At 44.0% G+C, this 19,880-nt stretch overlaps 1 protein-coding gene across 1 annotated transcript in view; it reads right to left on the bottom strand.

The window, feature by feature from the left end:
- MALRD1 (MAM and LDL receptor class A domain containing 1) overlaps positions 1-19,880 on the bottom strand; it is a 468,338-nt gene that overhangs the window by 437,614 nt on the left and 10,844 nt on the right. Inside the window, exons 3-5 of the mRNA XM_075124752.1 lie at positions 13,133-13,273; positions 2,353-2,447; positions 2,111-2,272 (exon numbers count right to left, since the gene is read on the bottom strand). Of these exons, the coding sequence (XP_074980853.1) occupies positions 2,111-2,272; positions 2,353-2,447; positions 13,133-13,273 (398 nt within the window). The remainder of the gene's footprint in view (positions 1-2,110; positions 2,273-2,352; positions 2,448-13,132; positions 13,274-19,880) is intronic.

Raw genomic sequence — 19,880 nt, 5'->3', positions numbered from 1 at the left:
CCTCACCAATGTCAAATAGAGGGGAACGATCACGTCCCTCGATCTGCTCGCTATGCCCCTACTTATACATCCCAAAATGCCATTGGCCTTCTTGGCAACAAGGGCACACTGCTGACTCATATCCAGCTTCTCGTCCACTGTCACCCCTAGGTCCTTTTCCGCAGAACTGCTGCCTAGCCATTCGGTCCTTAGTCTGTAGCTGTGCATTGGGTTCTTCCGTCCTAAGTGCAGGACCCTGCACTTATCCTTATTGAACCTCATCAGATTTCTTTTGGCCCAATCCTCCAATTTGTCTAGGTCCCTCTGTGTCCTATCCCTGCTCTCCAGAGTATCTACCACTCCTCCTAGTTTAGTATCATCCGCAAATTTGCTGAGAGTGCAATCCACACCATCCTCCAGATCATTTATGAAGATATTGAACAAAACCAGCCCCAGGACCGACCCCTGGGGCACTCCACTTGACACCGGCTGCCAACTAGACATGGAGCCATTGATCACTACCCGTTGAGCCCGACAATCTAGCCAACTTTCTACCCACATTATAGTGCATTCATCCAGCCCATACTTCTTTAACTTGCTGACAAGAATACTGTGGGAGACCGTGTCAAAAGCTTTGCTAAAGTCAAGAAACAATACATCCACTGCTTTCCCTTCATCCACAGAACCAGTAATCTCATCACAGAAGGCGATTAGATTAGTCAGGCATGACCTTCCCTTGGTGAATCCATGCTGACTGTTCCTGATCACTTTCCTCTCATGTAAGTGCTTCAGGATTGATTCTCTGAGGACCTGCTCCATGATTTTTCCGGGGACTGAGGTGAGGCTGACTGGCCTGTAGTTCCCAGGATCCTCCTTCTTCCCTTTTTTAAAGATTGGCACTACATTAGCCTTTTTCCAGTCATCTGGGACTTCCCCCGAACAGCTATCAGAAGGTTAAAATGTTTGCTAACCAGTCAACCAGTTATGATTACAGAGAAAAGATTCCATATTCAATTAACAATTCCCCTCGCCCCCCCCCCTTTTTTTAAAGTCTCAGAAAAGAAGGATGGGAGATAGAAAAGCAAATGTAAGGCTTGATCTTGATCTCCAGAATGAAGTTGCACACTGTTGGGTATCCAATAATATCAGATAAGCCCAAAAACTCAGAGATGCACTGCACATGTGCCCTGGGGAGTTGTGCCTTAGTAAATTGGAGGCACACACTGCTTTGAAAAATGTAGGACCCAGTGGACAGTAGCCACTTTTACAAGTCAAGAAGTGATGAATGTTCTTCAGCCTAAGGGCAAAGACCTCATCAAATGATATTATGACTGCCATGGACAGTAACAGTATATTGTACAATGATGCATTTGGTCAGAAGTATTACAAGGCAGAGACTTACTGAGCTCTTATAACCAGATGGTCCTTACCTGAAGGGTAAACATAATAGCCAGATCCTCATGATAACCATGCTAGAAGTAAAATTACCCTGATATTTTTTAAAACAGTATTCTGCAGAACAGTGAGAATACATTGTGTATGATGTCATTTTGTAGGTCTGATGCTATTCCTTACTGTGCTAGTGGTCTGCATAGATTAACGTAGGAAAATGTTGAAACTAATTGAGCGAACTTTTAGAAGGTTACAGCAGTTGAGAACTAGTGAAATCACTGCATAAATATATCTTGTAACAAAGCCACAAAGCTAGACTAAATATTGTAAATATTTAATCACCTAGCAAATCTCTATAGACGTTCACAGCCAATAAATAAACAAAAAAGGTCCAGTCTAGCAAAACAGTTAACTTCTTTGGGGTATGAAAGAATAAACAACTAATCTGAGCTCCGAAACAAGTAACTTTTATGGACAAGTTCCTATTTACAATGTTATAAGAGTGATTGTTCTGTATAAAATCTGAGCACATTTTAAATGGATTTCAGTTTTTAGCTTCCACATCACCACAAGATAAGATCAAGCAATAATAAATTATATGGGTCTTGAATAACTAAAATGTGTATCTATCCTTTCTTTGATTCACATTATTTTCCAGATTTAAAATAATTTTTATATTTATCTTCACACAATATACTAATCTCCCCATTATAAATATACACTGTAGCAATTTACAAACCTCAAAATTTTCAGTGCTGTTGATTGTAATCACATTTGCTCTCCATTGGTTTTGTAGCCCTCCTGCTTCTTGCCAGATGTTTTTAAAAGGACCATTAGAATGTGTTTGGAGTCCCACCATCAATATTCCCCTTATTTGACCAATCCAATAGTAAAATGCAATCTAGGACAAAGAAAAGTTCTGATTATTCCAGCAAATCACAATGACAAGAATATAATGAAAGGAAGGTGCAGTCAAAATACCTGGCAAATGTGTTTGCTATCAGTAGGGAGGAAAACTCTGCTCCTTAAAGTTGCAGGAGATGAGGCCACTTCAGAGGACAATAAGAGGAAATAGGCTATTTTTAAAAAGAGCAAGAATAAAATAGAAGGTTTAAGAACCAGTGGTATTCTAACAAATCTATAGAACATACCAGAAAAATTACATTATTTAGTAACTGATTGGAAATAACAGATAAATAATTACATTGAGGAGATTTATCTATAAGAGGACTTTTTCTGGGATATTTTTTGTGGTATAAATTACAAACTGTGTTAAAAAATAATCAGATATTCAATATTTTGTATTCTAGTCACTTTTCAATGTGAGGGCCCAAGCCTTATTAACTATACACTAAAACCCTGCTCTGAAGACAGAATTAATAACTCCCCCAGGGGCTTTTCTATGATGCATATTGCAATAGTATCTGAGTGCTTCATAAACATTAATGAATTTATTTTCACTACACCCCTTTGAGCACAATCCATCTTGTCCATAGAATGAGGAGGAGTCCTGTGGAAAAATAGTTGTAATTAAAGACTGTATCATAAGGCATATGCACAGCAGGGCCTAATTAAGGTTGCACAGATAACCTTAATTCCAACATTTCCTAACTTTTGAGTGCATGACTTTTACTTTGCAACCGTAATAATGTTCTTTTAGCATCGTTTATTTTTGTGCACAATTTTCTAGGTTTGTAAAAATGCAAACTGAAAAAAATAGAAATTCCATGGACCAGCACTAGTGAGGGTGGAAAACTTTGTCAGTAGTTTTTTTCAAATATTTGTTGACAATAGAGGAAGAGACAGACTCAGGGATATCGGGTTCCTTTCCAGGCTTTGGAAGGGATGGAACTCTAGTGAGTACAGACTCTTCTGACCATCCCCCACAGTCAGCCCCCCAAGCATGACCCCTTCTTCCCAATCCCCTTCAACCTCTCCCCACATCAGTCTTATCTCTTCCCCTGGCTCCTCATCACAGTTCCATTCTTCTGATGTAGCCTGTCCTCTTTGCCCAGCCAGTCCATATTCCCCCCCTCACGGCTCCTCACACAATCTCTCTCCCCTCCTCTGGTCTCCAGTCACCCAACCCCCATTCACCCTCACATCCCTCATCCCCTGGTTCCTAGTTCCAGTTTCCCTTCAGAGGCTTCTCGTCTAATGTCAGTGTCTCCCCTCCCTTCCCTCCCTCCCCTGGCTCCTTGTTCCCATCTCTTTATCCAATCCGTCCCAGCTTTTTCCCCACATCCTAGCTTTTCATCAGATCTGTCTCCCCCCTTCCCCGCCCACCACATCTCCTTCCTCCCCCCACACTGATTCCCAGATCAGACTCCTTGCCTGGCCAGTCCTAGTCTCCCATCCCTAGCTCCCAATACCCCCCACCTGAATTCCCAGTCCTAATGTCCCCCCTACCCCAGTTCTCATTTTACCTCTCCTCCTTGCCAACAGCCTCCCGTTAGTGGCCGTGTCGTCCCCTCTACCCCCACATCAGGCTCTTGTCCCCTTTGCATTTGAATCAAGTAGCTTCCTCTGCCATACTTTCTGAGCCCAGCAGGGAGCATCCATTGGTAACACAGGAGACATCATCTTTATGCTCTGTTCCCCTGCCTGGCCCAGCCTGCAGGAGCACAGAGCTTCAACTTTAGGGAAAGTTCTGCTCAGTCCCAGGCTGGCAGGAGCATGCCCAGTGCAGATGGAATTTTTGGGCAATTTAGCTATTAACGAGTAAGATCACACTCAGCATGTGTAAACTATGATTCTTCAATGGCTCAGTAACTTGGCCAAATTTGGGCAGATTTTCATGGGGATGTCAAAAAGTACATCCCTGGCACAAAGGCCATCCCCCTGTCAAGTTTGAAGACCCTGCTCCAAAGCGTGGGGGAGTTGAGCAACTCAAAGAAAGATCATCAAATTTTTTTTTTAACCTGAGCAAAACAATCTATTTTCCCCTAGCCTGGTTCTCAGAAATAACTGAGTCAGTTTGGTTAAAATTTTCCATAAATGGTTACCCTGAGGCAGACGCCCAGCATGATATGATTCAACCCAAACAGCTAAAGTTTGGCAAAATTATAACCAAATGAAAACAGGGTCTTATAATAGGAAGTGTCAGGTAACCTTAATAGGAAGTGTTACCAGGCCTCTAGTAACAGAGCTTAAAGTCAATGGGAGTCCTTCTGTTCATTTCAGTGGCCTTTGGAGCAAGCCTTAAGTGAGGTTCACCCAGCACTTGTGTATAACTCTCAGATAACTGTTTCCTTAACAGTGTTCCAGAAAACCACTTCCAATCTCAGTAATAAAATGGGTCACTTTTTTTAAATGTGGGATGTTAGCTTAAGGACACACAGAATGCAGATTTTTGGGAAACCACTACATATATAAATATATATATGCCATCATCTTCCATAGGTTTCAGTTTTGCTCTTCTAAAGCGAAGTAAGTAGAGAAAGTAAGGCTGACACTTTTGAAGCCTTAGACTCTAGTAATCACTATGTTCTTACCAGTTTAAAAACAATTTCAAAGCAATAAAAACTCTATTTTCTTCTTCTTCCTTTCATACCATTCATTTTGCAGGTCTTTTAGGCTACATATTTTGATATGAACAGATTATAATTTTTTTAGAATGATCTATATCTTGCTTATAGTTACTGTGCACTGATCTTTTGCTGACTTTAGACATTGACACAGCACACCTCTTAATATCCCAACTGATTTTCAAAATAGGCTTCCAAAACATCTCTCATATAAACATATTGATTACTTGATTAATAAGTATAAAATGCCAGGGGACAGTCAAGATTAACTCAGAAAAAGTTAATCAATCAAAAATTTAAAGTCATGATTATTAAATGGATTTCCTATTTCACTAACGAGGGAAATTGCCTGTAGACTGAACAGCTTAGATTTATTGATACAATTCAAAATCATTAAGGAAATGGTGCTCAGGAATATGCTTTATATATTTTGACAAAGTTCCTGCTCTACCTTGGTGGGTCTTGTGCTTATTGGTGGATTTGCTCACCTTGGAGCTTCACGGCAGCCCTCAGCTTGGCCGCTGCATAACTGGTATGGGGCCGTAGGAGCTTGTCCATAAAACGCTGGAAGGTGGCAGGTGCCCCATGCAGTCCAAAAGGAAGAACAGTATATTGAAACACACCCTCTGGTGTAGAGAATGCTGTCTTTTCGTTCGCATCTTTGGCAAGGGGAATCTGCCAGTATCCCTTTGTTAAATCAAGGGTGGTCAAAAATCGGGCATTGCCCAGGCGGTCTACTAACTCATCGATATAGGGTATGGGGTATGCATCAAATTTGGATATCTCATTCAGCCAGCGAAAGTCATTACAAAACCTAGTGGTGCCATCGGGTTTGGGCACCAACACAATCGGACTTGACCACTGACTGTGGGACTCTTCAATGATTCCCAGCTCCAACATCCTTTTTACCTCTGCCTTGATCTCTTCCCTTTTTGCTGCTGGGACCCGATAGGGCCTTAAAGTTACCTTTGCCCCAGGGTCTGTGATAATGTGGTGATATGCTTCGGTGGTCCGGCCTGGTTTGGTTGAAAACACGTCCTGGTATCGGTTGGTCATCTCAGTTACCTCCTTCTTCTGGTTTGGTGTCAGATCAGTGGATATCCTGATCTGCTCTTGCATATTATTTCCCTGGATTGGGGTCTCTTGGGCCACTACACAAGCCTCTCATTGGTGCCAAGGCTTTAAGAGGTTAATGTGATAAATTTGTTCTTGTTTCTGGCGTCCTGGCTGCTGCACCTTGTAGGTTACTTCCCCCACGGGTTCAACCACCTCACAGGGCCCCTGCCATTGGGCCAAAAGCTTGCTTTCTGCCGTGGATACCAACACCATCACCCGATCCCCTGGTTGGAACTGTTGGACTTTTGCCTGGTGATTGTAATGGGTTCGCTGGGCCTCCTGCGCCTTTTCCAAATGTTCCCGTACAATAGGGGTGACCCGGGCTATCCGTTCTCACATCTGCAACACATGGTCAATTATATTTCTTCCCTCATTGGGTTCCTCTTCCCAGATTTCTTTTGCAATATCTAGTATGCCACCGGGGTGGCATCTGTATAATAATTCCAAGGAGGAAAACCGAGTTGAAGCCTGAGGTACCTCCCAGATTGCAAACATAAGGTAGGGTAGTAGGGTGTCCCAATCCTTCCCGTCTCGACTTACCACTTTCCTTATCATTGCCTTGAGGGTTCGGTTAAACCTTTCTACCAGCCCATCGGTCTGCGGATGATAGACTGAAGTTCTCAGAGTATGTATATGGAGCAGTGTACAGAGGTCCTCACTACTTTCAGGGCTTCCCCCTTTCTCCAATTCCCCTACCGGGAGTAAGTCTCCAAACCCTGGGAAGTCCCTCCCTAGGAGCACTGGGTATGTGAGTTTAGGGACTACACCTGCTGCTACCTCAGTAGTGGTCCCCGAATCTTGATTTTTACTGGGATGGTGGGGTAATAACCAACTGTCCCATGGACGCATGTTATCCCCATATGCTTAGCCCACAGCAGTTGACTACGCTTCACGAGACTCCCCAAGACAAGCATGATAGCACTCCCTGAATCAACCAGTGCTGTGGTCTCTACCCCATTTAGCTTCACCGGTCTAGTGTACATATGTGGGGTTAGTGAGACCCCCACAAGGTGGATTAGGGAGCATGAGTCTGCCCAGTTCCCCAGGTTACACTGCATAGGCTCCTCGGCATTAGGACACTGTGCAGCTATGTGTCCCCACTCCCCGCAGGCGTAACATCTGTATGGAGCCCTAGGCATTCCCCCATCTCTTGGTTTGGGTAGTCTAATATCATGAACCTCTTCCCTCTCAGTGCTCCGACTCTTTGTGGCTTCTGGTGGGCCTTCAGCCCCTCTCTTTTTCCACCTGGGTTCTCCTGGTGGCCCAGTCACCTGAGCTCTAGGGCTTGGTGCTGCTAGTTTAACCCGGGGTGCTTCTTCCTTAACTGGTCAGGTCAGCTCCCTCGCCGTCCTTTGTCTTTCTACCAGCACGACAACCTCGTCGTAGGTGGAGGGTTCGTTCTGGCTTACCCAGGAACAAAGGTCTGGCGATATAATTGGGACCGTGAGGTTTTGTTTTCCTGGTACCTCCACTCATGATATCGCTGGATCCGCACTGCGGTCGTTACCCCAGATCTGGCCAGGATCTCTGCTTTTAGCTGGGGGTAGTCTGCCGCAGCCTCTTCAGGCAAATCATAGTAGGCCTTCTGGGCCTCCCCACACAGGAATGGAGCGAGGATGCCAGACCACTGTTCTTGGGGCCAAGCCTCCCGCAGGGCTGTCCTCTCAAAGGCCAGGAGGTATGCCTCTACATCAGCCTCCCACGTCATTTTCTGCAGCCAATTGCTGGCCTGCATGATCTGCGTCCTATCATGGCCGTGGTTCAGCTCTGTAAGGACCTTTACCTGGTTTACCAGTTCCCGCAACATAGCCCGGTCTTGAGCAGCCTGGTCCATCAGCAGGTGATTAGTCTCTTGCTGCAGCTGCCCTGCCTCCTGTTGGGCGGCTGCGTGGACACAAGTAGCCTCCTGCTGGGCAGCCGTGACTTGTATCAGTGCCCGCACTACCTCCTCCATTGTGGTGAAAAAAATAAAAATAGACCCTCTTCCTTTTTTTTTTCTTCCTTCCAAACACCCTCCTTCTTCTGCTGCGCTGTGGACACCAGATCCCACTTCCAACATCAGTTGTGACAAAGTTCCTGCTCTATCTTGGTGGGTCTTGCACTTATTGGCGGATTTGCTCGCCTTGGAGCTTCACGGCAGCCCTCAGCTTGGCCGTTTTTTCTGAATTCACAGTCCAGATTGACTCCTCGTGTGTCTGACCTGGAGTTGGGAGGATTTGAGGGGGAACCCGGGCCTACCCTCTAGTCCGGGTTCCAGCCCAGGGCCCTGTGGAATGCAGCTGTCTAGAGTGCCTCCTGGAACAGCTGTGTGACAGCTACAACTCCCTGGGCTACTTCCCCATGGCGTCCTCCCAACACCTTCTTTATTCTCACCATAGGACCTTCCTTCCGGTGTCTGATAATTCTTATACTCCTCAGTCCTCCAACAGTCCGCGTTCTCACTCTCAGCTCCTAGTGACTCTTGCTCCCAGCTCCTCACATGCACACCACAAACTGAAGTGAGCTCCTTTTTAAAACCCAGGTGCCCTGATTAGCCTGCCTTAATTGATTTTAGCAGCTTCTTAATTGGCTACAGGTGTTCTAATCAGCCTATCTTGTCTTCAGAAGGTTCCTGATTGTTCTGGAACCTTCCCTGTTACATTACCCAGGGAAAAAGGACCTACTTAGCCTGGGGCTAATATATCTGCCTTCTATTACTCTCCTATAGACATCTGGCCTGACCTTGTCACAATATATATATTAAGCATATTCCTAGATATAGATATATATAAATCAAAAGGATGCTCTGTGTTTGGGCTCCAGTGCAACATTTGCTAAAATGGTAGTTTAATATGGTCCCAGCTAGAACTACACAGGCACTGGCCTTATTGGAGGCAGTGTGGAGGTTGCATCATCCTATTGGTGCTCCCAAAGTAATTGGCCTCATCACAAATACAATATTTTCAGAAGGACAAGCTCCTTTGAAAGGTGACAACATGTGCTTCTCCCAGTGCAGGGCCAGCTCTACTGGCTGGTACAGGGCAGTGACCCTGTTTTTCATCCACCCTTGATACTCCAAAGCAGATGGTGTATCAAGTGCAGCAGGTGGAGCTAGATTCATGGAGTTCTTGCTCTTCCTGAACGTGAGGATTGCAGTTATACTAAATCCCGCATATGGACACAAGGAAGGAGCAAGGAAAATCTCATCCATCTTCTTTTCCCCTCCTTTTTTTCCTCAAACTCATACAAGGCCAGTTAAATTGTGGTCCTCTATCTTTAACTGTTGTGTGTGCATGGCGGGATGGACAGGAGGGGTAGAGAGTGAGGGGAGGCTCCATCACTAGGAGAAACCATGTGGACTTCAGTGTGAACTTTTAAATAAAAACAATGATGTCCCCACAGAAGCAAAACACATTAAATAAATACAATATGAGATTTATTTCTTATCCCTAGATATGTATCAACTGCATTAAACCACCATTCAGATTTAGCATCCCTCCATATAACTGGGAATTCACTAATTAAGAGGATCCAGGACTGGAATAACATCTTAAATCAATTCTAAGGTACATATCATAATTGGGAGTCCCCAAATGGTATGTTAAATTTTGTGAGTGAATAGGAATGTAAAGTTAGATCTCAGAAAAATATTTATTGTCAGCTGTGAGGCAGTTCCTCTTTAAAAGCTGAACATATCCCCAGCAAAGTCTGCTCTGCCCAAGTCATCATCTGACTTAAGAATTATTCTTCTGTCTCTCTGCTGCCTACAGGTTATAGCCACACAAGTGAGCAAAACGTTACATAGTGCACTGTCATGGATATGTATTGGGAAATTTAAACGGTATCTGCCTACAAACTTTGGGCTTAAATGTGCTTGACCCCTGTGCATGAGGAGATGGTCAAGAAGCACCCTAGGAGGTAGGGAGAAAGGTGCAGTCATAGTCCTTGCACTCACCTAAACATAGGGACAACTAAAGTCTTACCAATACTGCAGAAGAGACAGACAAAGAGGGGGGAAGAACTATGGTCTGGCCCCACTCTCTTGCCCAGTGGAGCTCTTCCCTCAGCCTGTCAAGGGACATAGGAGTGGTCATGCTCTCCTTGTATTCCAAGCATCTTTGTGCCTGCCAGGGCTTCCACGGAGCTCCAGCTGGAGGGGTCCATTTCCTCCCCACAGTGGGCTGTGACTTGATGATGCAATTGAGCCCTAAGCCTGATCCTAGTCAACTCTACCAGACTCTCATTTTAATGAGCTTTTAAAGTCAGTGAGTAAAAACAGAGCTGTATCTGAATATACTGTATCTAAAATAACAGACAAGATCAGGTCTCACCTTCCAGATCATTTTACAGTGTTCAATTACAGTTTAAGGAGATATTTTAAAAGTACATTAAAAATACAAGAATAAGGTAAAGTAAAAGGGTCTTGTATGTATGTATGTATACCTGGAGCATAAAATATTGTCATTACTTTACTATTAACAAAGTTTCACAGAGTAGTGACAGCCAGGAAGAGATAAAGCTAATGCTAAGTGGGTCCTAGTAAATGATTATGTAAATCTTCATAGGAATAAACGCTTCCCAGTGAACTTGGATTTTATGCTACTATCAATTATGACGGCAAGAATTGTTCCCTCTCAGAGTGCACCTTAGGATTCATTTCTCATCATACAAATGCTTTTTCCAGTGTCCATGCAGGTACCAGAGTAAAACAAATTGCAAAGTAAACACAGCTTAAACACAGGGTGGGAAAGGCCACACGCCTGAAAAGTAACTGTAAGCAGATAAACATTGAAAACCCCGAGACAATCAGAACCAATATCTACAGAAAACGAAAGATTACAATTTGGTCTCTCTCCTTAGATTAGCAACTGAAACAGGAATGAGAGGGCCAGATTCTACTACCATTTTTGCCCATGCAACCTATATAGCAGATTGTCTGGGTTGTAACGCAATTTGTATACTCAGGATGCAGTTATTCAAGTTGTCCACCTTTTGTTACTAAGCATTTCAACTGATGGATCCTATTGAATCTTCAGCTGGTTCTGAATGTCTAGACAGATCAGAAATCCTTTTTTCTTGCTGCTTGGCAAGGTCATTGTAATTGTCTCTTAGATGTAGGCCCCCACCACAGTAACCCAGGCTTCTGCCCTGTCCAGATAGGATTGCTATAGTGCTGTCCATAAGGCTTACACTTTAAGACCCCTTGGAAACTTCACTTATTGCAGAATTCTGCTTCTTGCCTAGAACATACTATATTTCTACTCCATATGCTATGGTGTCTTCCAATTCATTTCTGGTATTTTTTTCTCTCTATTTTTGATAAATGCTATGTAAGAGCTAAGATTTATTTGTTATTGTTACAAATATAAAACACTTCATGATTTGGGTCTTTGAAATAAAACCCGGTCTATCAACATGGTGCTTGACATTAGCTCAAGTGTTTGAGTCAACAGCTACACAACCCAATACTTATGCAAAGAGGACCTATTTTCAAAAATGCCGAGTTCCTACTGCTTTCTTTGAAAATCAAGCCAGTCGTTCTTACTCATGTGCTATACAGTTCCACTGAAGCTAATGGGACTGAGCACATGATAAAGAGTTTCTGGACTGAGTCCCGGCTTTGTAGTGTCTTAGTGGAGGACCCTGTACTATGGAATTTGAGCTTGTTGAAAAGTGGTAAAGATTTTTCATGAAAAAGTTAGAAAATTTCTAAATAATTATCATTCTGCAGGTTTCAGAAAAGAAGATGTTTCATTTATTCACCTCTACATCGCCAGTTCAAATATAGCCTATGGCAGTAGTGCCCATATGTAGCATTGTTATTATTTTCTGAAAACTATTTTGGCCTATGAGAAATGAGTTGGTGGTATTGGTTGGTTTGTAACGGCACAGCTCTCCACATCCCACCACAAGTGATATCTCCAAAAATTAGAACTTTCCAAAGTTCTCCGTCACCACTGCAGTGTGCACATACCCCAATATCCTTCCTTAACATTGGTTTCAGACATGTTTTAAATACTATACAAATGTCACCCCTTTTGGCCTGAGTGGTTAACCAATATTCAAGGCCTTGCACACTGTCTCCATTAGGAAGATAAACTGATGATAGAATCATGTATTTCTTTGGAGCAATCCTGTTTTTTTAAAACAAAGACTACACTGAATACAGCAGGATCAAAACACAGGATGCAGTTTCCAAGCCTGCCTTTTCAGCCAGCAGTCCACACAAGAAGCTGTCTCTCCAGGCTTTCCGTCAGGGCTTCACTAAAAGTGCTTCTTTCGCTGTCTTCTGCTTTTTTGCTACTCTCTCTGCTCACTTTCTGGTTGCTTCTGACACAAAGGCATCGAGTAATCCTCAGGCCCTACATCTGCATTCAGTCTATCCAGTGAGCAGCAATTTCCATCGTTTCAGCTATCACTAAACAAAGGGAATTTCATTGTTCCCTCATTTATCCTGAGTGAAAGATGGCTAGCACCCATCAGCTCCAGGTAGGTTTGTGATTGCCAATAGATAGATCAGTGGTTTTCAATCTTTTTTTATTTGCGGACCCCTAAAAAAATTCATATGGAGGTGCGGACCCCTTTGTAAATCTTACCCATTGTTTGTGGACTGCCCAAGGGTCTGCAGACCACAGGCTGAAAAACACTGTTGTACGGCAACGACAACCTTTCATGTCCCCGACCTTTCGTGGACCCCTTACACATAGACTGTGGACCCCCAGGGGTTTGTGGACCACAGGTTCATCAAGATATAGATCAAAGAATGCTTACTAGGAGCCACAGTAGTATGAATATCCGAAGAATAGGCTCACACTTTCAGAAAATGCATGCAATTGTGATTATTGCACATCAAATGACTAATTATATAACTAATTGCTCATTTGGAAGGGCCAAATAGGCCTACACTTTTGCCCATGATAGACCTAATATTTCAGAAACAATGTGATTATAAACAGACAACTAAACATCCCTGGACACAAAAGATTCTACCCCACACAACATAATTGCAAGCCTGTTTTTATTGTTGTTCAATGCAATTAATCCAACATGACATGAGTATTTGTAAGTTGGTGAAATAAAACAGGTGGGAGTTCATAAAGACATGGTTATTCCTTTTTTAAAATATAAGAGACCCTTACCAGTTTTATTCCCATTGTGGTCAGAATGTGGAGATCCCATGTTGGTCAGGCCATTTCTCCTAGTCCATCCAGTCTGTAAGTCCCCATCATGCATCATATTGCACAGGTCAGTTTCAAAGTCACATGTTTCATAGGAGGAACCTAATCAAAGAGGACTGTTTTCAGAAACTGTATGCCGTAAAGGTTTGACTCATTGAGCAAATATATAATGCAACCATACCCAGAGAAATAGATACAAATGAAATTACAAATTGTTAGTTATTACTAAGGCTGCGATTTAGTCATGGAGGTCATGGGAGCCACTGATTCCATGACTTTACCGGACCTCTGTGACTTCTTCAGCTTCACCTGTCAGCGGCTGAAGCTGGGGCTACAGCTGGGTCTGCCCTGCAGCTGGTTCTCCAGCTGGGCCCTGCACCCTTACCCCATAGTGGAGGCTGCAGCCAGGGCAGTGTGCTTTTGCCCCATGGCTTGTACGATTATTTTTAGTAAAAGTCACAGACAGGTCACCAACTCGTTTATTCCCTTGACCTGTCTGTGACTTTTACTAAAAATAACCATAACAAAATCTTAGTCTTAGTTATTACTTATAAAGCACCCAGAAATAGCTTAAATTATTAAAGACTTTCTAAACTGTAGACCAGACACAATGAGTAACAGCAATAAACAATGCAGTGGGAATAACAGGGAGGGGAGAATGAGGGTTGCAAAAAAAGTCAATGTCTATCTGCTGGAGGACCTCAAGTCCTGTTTTACTACTGCAGATATAATACAGGCTCTTTCCCCACCACATATAAGGTCTCATATAGATGCATTTTCACCATCTCTACAAATGTACAGGAAACTGTGCAGGCTAGCAAAATACTTCGTATGCATAAAATTGTTCTTAAAAGATACTGCAAACATCATCAAGTTACCATTTACTTCAAATGCTTCAATACACACTATTATTCATGTCAGCACTGGGCTTTCTCGTGCAGTAATTAAGATTAAACATTAGGAAATAACCATTTAACACAAATATTTTTATCTCCACTGTCTTTCATATCATTGTATTGAACCCTGGATTTTTAGCAACATGGTTATAACATTTATTAGGAAAGTATGAACCCATATCCAGAAATCTCCAAGGGCCTAATCCTGCAAGTTACTGAATCCTTACTTGGGGGCATCATCTCATCAATGGATGGATAGGGCACTCAGCACTTTCCAGGTGACATTTAGCACCTTTCATGAATGGGCATTAAATTAGATTAATGCTCAATTCGCTAGTTGGGGTGCCAGTTTGATGGAGCCAGGAGCACCAGAGACACCCGCAGGGGTGAGAGAAGATCTCAACCAGGAGCAGGTAGGACAGTGCTCCATGCAGTCCCCCTACTTCTCCCTCCTATTCTCTTTCACCATGTGTTCAGGAGGAAGGGGCTGTTTCTTTCTCTTTCCGCCTTCCTCCCTCCCCCCATTCCTGCTGCCCAGCATGGGGAACAGGAGAGACATTGTATACTTCTTTCAGACACCAGAGCATGCCTCGCCCATCACTGCTGCCATTGGGCTGGTGGGGTTTGGTGATTGGACAAGCAGAAGGTGGAGGTGATTACTGCTACTTATCGCTGGGCAAGTAGCCATTTTTCAGGCATTTTTTCAACAGCAGCCAGCATGGCTGCATAATGAGAGAAGCAAAGCAGCAACTCTGGGGTCACTGCCAGAGCAGAAGATATGTACCTGGCAGCTTAGGGGAACCTCAGACCAACCCAGTTCCTCTAAGCAGCCCCAGCAGTGCCCTCTCAGAAGTTTTGAGGAAGGTGGCTGCCAAGGCTAGCCCTGGAGCTCTATCTCATATTACAGCTGCCAAAGAACTTCTAGCTTCAGGACCTAGTCGCTGTGAATTGGGACCAGAAGCTCCAGAGGATGCAGAGAGAGGGGAACAAGAGCAGCCACTGAAAGGAAGAACCTGTGCCCAAGGGAGAAACAGCCTGCTGAAACCCCTGCTTTGGTGAGGGCTTCTGAGGCAGCCTTACACTCTGCTTCAACTGGTGAGGCTCTGGGGGAGGTGGAGGCAGTTCTAGCCCCTCTGCAGTGGGGGACCCCCATTTGGTGATAATGCCTCTGGGAATTATGGATGGTAATCCCTCCTTATAGACAGTTTGGAACACAGGGGCCATTGGTGAGATGTTACTGCTGGGACCCCATGGCCCCGTACCCACTGCTGGAGTGGCTGGGGCTGTCTCTGGCACAGTATGGGAGCCCATCCCAGGTTTAGAAGGGGAGAGTCTTGTTCTCCAGCCCTCCCCACTTCAGTACCAACAGGATTCCCAATTGCTATTGATCCTGCTGCCTATGGGGTATGCTGTCCCTCTTTCAATCCTGCACTGAACATAAGGATGTGTGAAGAAGGAACTCTGATAGCAAAAAAATGGTATTAAGCCAGACTTCAGACTGCTGCCTGTGCATCCTTCTGACTTTAGTTTGTTAGGGTTTCAACTCACTGGGCAATTTTACTTGAACAAAATTATAACTCCTGCGCACCTGTGAAAAGCTTAGTTCTGCATTAGAATCAGCACTGGTCAGGGAATCCGGACTTAGAGAAGTCACCCATTATCTTGGGTTTTCTTTTTGTAGGAAGAACAGAAACAGACACTGTCTGGGAGCACCATTAGCAAGGAAAAACACGAAAGGCCCCGATGCCCATTTGGAATTGGATACCGCAGCGGGTATTTCTCATCACCCTTTTGAAAAATTGGCAGAATCATGAGAATTATTATCTATAATTCTGGCAACCAAGAAAGCATGCCTCTGACAGCTGCAGGTTATCACTGGCCATCTAAATTTTGCATGCAGGGTTATGGTTCCTGGAAGTAATTTTAATGTACACTAGCTGCAGCCACAATTGGTATTACCAGGCCTCATCACTATATTTGGCTGACCAAGGAAACGAGAGAGGCCCTAAAGGTTTGGGATATGTTTTTGTCAGAATACAAAAGGGTATCATTTTGGCACGCAGAGTGATTGCTGGATGTGGACTTGCAGGTCCACTTAGACACGGATGGTGGCATGAGCTTCTGAGTGTATGTCTGTCATGATATTGGTCTCCTATAGTATGCCGTTGGGGTGTGACGGGGCCCTGTACTCCTCTAACCTGAAGTCCTCAGAGTCAGGATGATCCAGTTGTGGAAGACTCAGTCCTCTGGCTGAGTCCTGTGGGAGTCAACCCCTTCTGGGATATCAAAGGCTCACAAAAAGGAAAAAAGAAAAACAACAAACGACAGGCTTCCCTTCCTTCAAGGGGCCTCTCACAGGCTGCAGTCTAGCTCAATGGCCAAACAATAGTTAGAGCCACTAACAATAGTACCAGAGTAATTGTTCAGAGTCAGCCAACCTTCCCTTCAGATTTGTTGTGCTTGTGTGAGCAATCCCTATTCTCAGCCGCAGTATCCTCCAGGAGCTGAGGATGTGAAAGTGTGTGGTCCACTCAGGGCTGCTGCTAAGTCAGCTGAGCTTCCTCCGGCCCTGCCATATCTTGTAGGTGTGGTGAAGCAGAGCTGCTTGAGCTTCCAGTGGTTCATTAACCCTCACCTAACCAGTACAAGGTTTGTATACTCTGTTACAACTTCCAAGGGAAATGATGTGCTCAGAGGTGGCTGGATCACCAAGGACATCATATTTGTGGGGTTTTTCTCTATCCTAGTGTCCATCTCTATTTGGGGTAACAGATTCCATAAGTGAGTTCATTTCTAGAGTGAAAACATAGATTCCAAGATCAGAAGGAACCATTATGATCATCTAGCCTGACCTGTCCTTGGTATTAATAATACCATGATCGATGCTCTGTCTTGCTTTCAGATTTTGGGAATTAGCAACACAGGCTGAAAGGACACAATAGCAATGCCTCATACCATGTGCAACCTTGATTACTGATCGCGTTCAGAGTAGCATGATACTCCATTGCCACATGGACATTCCAAATTTACAAAGCAGGATTTTCAGAGTTTATGGATTTCAGCAAGTGCCAGGCCTACCTCACGTATGGCCCATCCCATAAAGGGATTCCCCAATCTTTGCACTGGGTGTGTAGTTCGCAGATTACTAGAAAGTTGGCCATGTTCAATGGGACCATGGGCAGACTGAAGAAAACCAATTATTATTCAGACAAAAAGAGATTTAATCCTTACATTCCTCAAGTTTGCAATAGCGTCAGTAAAGCAGTACCATTTATAGCAGCCTTCCTGGTGGTCTTTTTGAGGATTTTCAGTGTGGAGGAAATAGTTTCTGGTTCAAAGAGCAATGAGTCTAGCAAAGTGTTGCCACAGGAAACTTGCAATGGGATCAAGGAAAAGACATTGTCAATTAAAAGCAGATCAGTTTTGTCATGGTACCAAAATTGTGCTGAATGAGAGTGGTGAAAAGGTTACTTGCCCCATGAAGGTATTAAAAGCAGTCATCCCTTTGGCTTCAGAGCCATTGTTTGTCCATCTTCACTCATTGATATATTTGCTTTCCATAATTGACTCTCTGCATAACTGTTCATGTACCCAAATATTTGGATGCTAATATCTAAATTCTATCATTAAATTTAATCAATCTTATTTGGGTTATTGTTGATTATGTCCTCTATATATTGTATGACTTTTCAACCAACCTTCATACTTTTGGGTAATTTAAGCACTCTACCCAGATGTACAGATACTCTTTTCTTATCCTATGTATTATATAATTTTAACATTAGCTTTAATAAAAAAAATTATTGGGCGTATAACGAGGCATCTGGCAAAAATCTGGCTCACAGTCCCCATTTTGGTTGCCTGCATGAGGTATCAGGGAAGGTTGTGGGATCAGCTAGTGCCACTCATCCACTCCATGGCAGGCTGTTTCCATTCCCAGCAGGTGATCATTATTCACTTGGGGTAGAATTATTTAGGCACAGCAAAAGAGCTTGGTTTGATCATTAGAAGAAAGAGGGATTTCAGCCACATTTCATCTCTTTTTCCTGAAATAGTCTTGATCTGCTCAGACTAAGACAAGTTTGGTGGGGAGTCACCAGACCTTCCAAGACTGACCAGGCCAACAAAGCAGTTAACTGAGAAACTGGCAAGTTTATAAAAGTGACAAGGGGGTATAGTGATTTCCCATAAGGGAAGTAAACAGCCCCCCAAAACTGTTTAGAGAGGATGGAGTATATCTATCCAACACAGAGTAGGATATTTTCTTGGAGGACCTCAAGTAATGAGTGGATTCCTCTCTAGATGCCTGATGCGAGGGTGGGAGCAATCATAGAATCATAGAATATCAGGGTTGGAAGGGACCTCAGGAGGTCATCTAGTCCAACTCCCTGCTCAAAGCAGGACCAATCCCCAATTAAATCATCCCAGCCAGAGCTTTGTCAAGCCTAACCTTAAAAACTTCTAAGGAAGGAGATTCTACCACCTCCCTAGGTAACGCATTCCAGTGTTTCACCACCCTTCTAGTGAAAAAGTTTTTCCTAATATCCAACCTAAACCTCCCCCACTGCAACTTGAGACCATTACTCCTTGTCCTGTCATCTTCTACCACTGAGAATAGTCTAGAACCATCCTCTCTGGAACCACCTCTCAGGTAGTTGAAAGCAGCTATCAAATCCCCCCTCATTCTTCTCTTCTGCAGACTAAACAATCCCAGTTCCCTCAGCCTCTCCTTATAAGTCATGTGTTCCAGACCCCTAATCATTTTTGTTGCCCTTTGCTGGACTCTCTCCAATTTATCCACATCCTTCTTGTAGTTTGGGGCCCAAAACTGGACACAGTACTCCAGATGAGGCCTCACCAATGTCGAATAGAGGGAACGATCACGTCCCTCGATCTGCTCGCCATGCCCCTACTTATATATCCCAAAATGCCATTGGCCTTCTTGGCAACAAGGGCACACTGTTGACTCATATCCAGCTTCTCGTCCACTGTCACCTCTAGGTCATTTTCCGCAGAACTGCTGCCTAGCCATTCGGTCCCTAGTCTGTAGCAGTGCATTGGATTCTTCCGTCCTAAGTGCAGGACCCTGCACTTATCCTTATTGAACCTCATCAGATTTCTTTTGGCCCAATCCTCCAATTTGTCTAGGTCCCTCTATCCTATCCCTACCTGCCACCGTATCTACCACTCCTCCTAGTTTAGTATCATCCGCAAATTTGCTGAGAGTGCAATCCACACCATCCTCCAGATCATTTATGAAGATATTGAAGAAAACCGGCCCCAGGACCGACCCTTGGGGCACTCCACTTGATCCCAGCAGCCAAGTACACATGGAGCCATTGATCACTACCCGTTGAGCCCAACAATCTAGCCAACTTTCTACCCACATTATAGTGCATTCATCCAGCCCATACTTCTTTAACTTGCTGACAAGAATACTGTGGGAGACCGTGTCAAAAGCTTTGCTAAAGTCAAGAAACAATACATCCACTGCTTTCCCTTCATCCACAGAACCAGTAATCTCATCATAGAAGGTGATTAATCAGGCATGATCTTCCCTTGGTGAATCCATGCTGACTGTTCCTGATCACTTTCCTCTCGTCTAAGTGCTTCAGGATAGATTCCTTGAGGACCTGCTCCATGGATTTTTCTGGGGACTGAGGTGAGACTGACCGGCCTGTAGTTCCCAGGATCCTCCTTCTTCCCTTTTTTAAAGATTGGCACTACATTAGCCTTTTTCCAGTCATCTGGGACTTCCCCCGTTTGCCACGAGTTTTCAAAGATAATGGCCAATGGCTCTGCATTCACAGCCG

Source organism: Caretta caretta, chromosome 2 (assembly GCF_965140235.1).
Source record: "Caretta caretta isolate rCarCar2 chromosome 2, rCarCar1.hap1, whole genome shotgun sequence".
Lineage (NCBI taxonomy): Eukaryota > Metazoa > Chordata > Testudines > Cheloniidae > Caretta > Caretta caretta.
The sequence above is the reverse complement of the archived record's forward strand: the minus strand, read 5'-3'. Positions and strand labels throughout refer to the sequence as shown.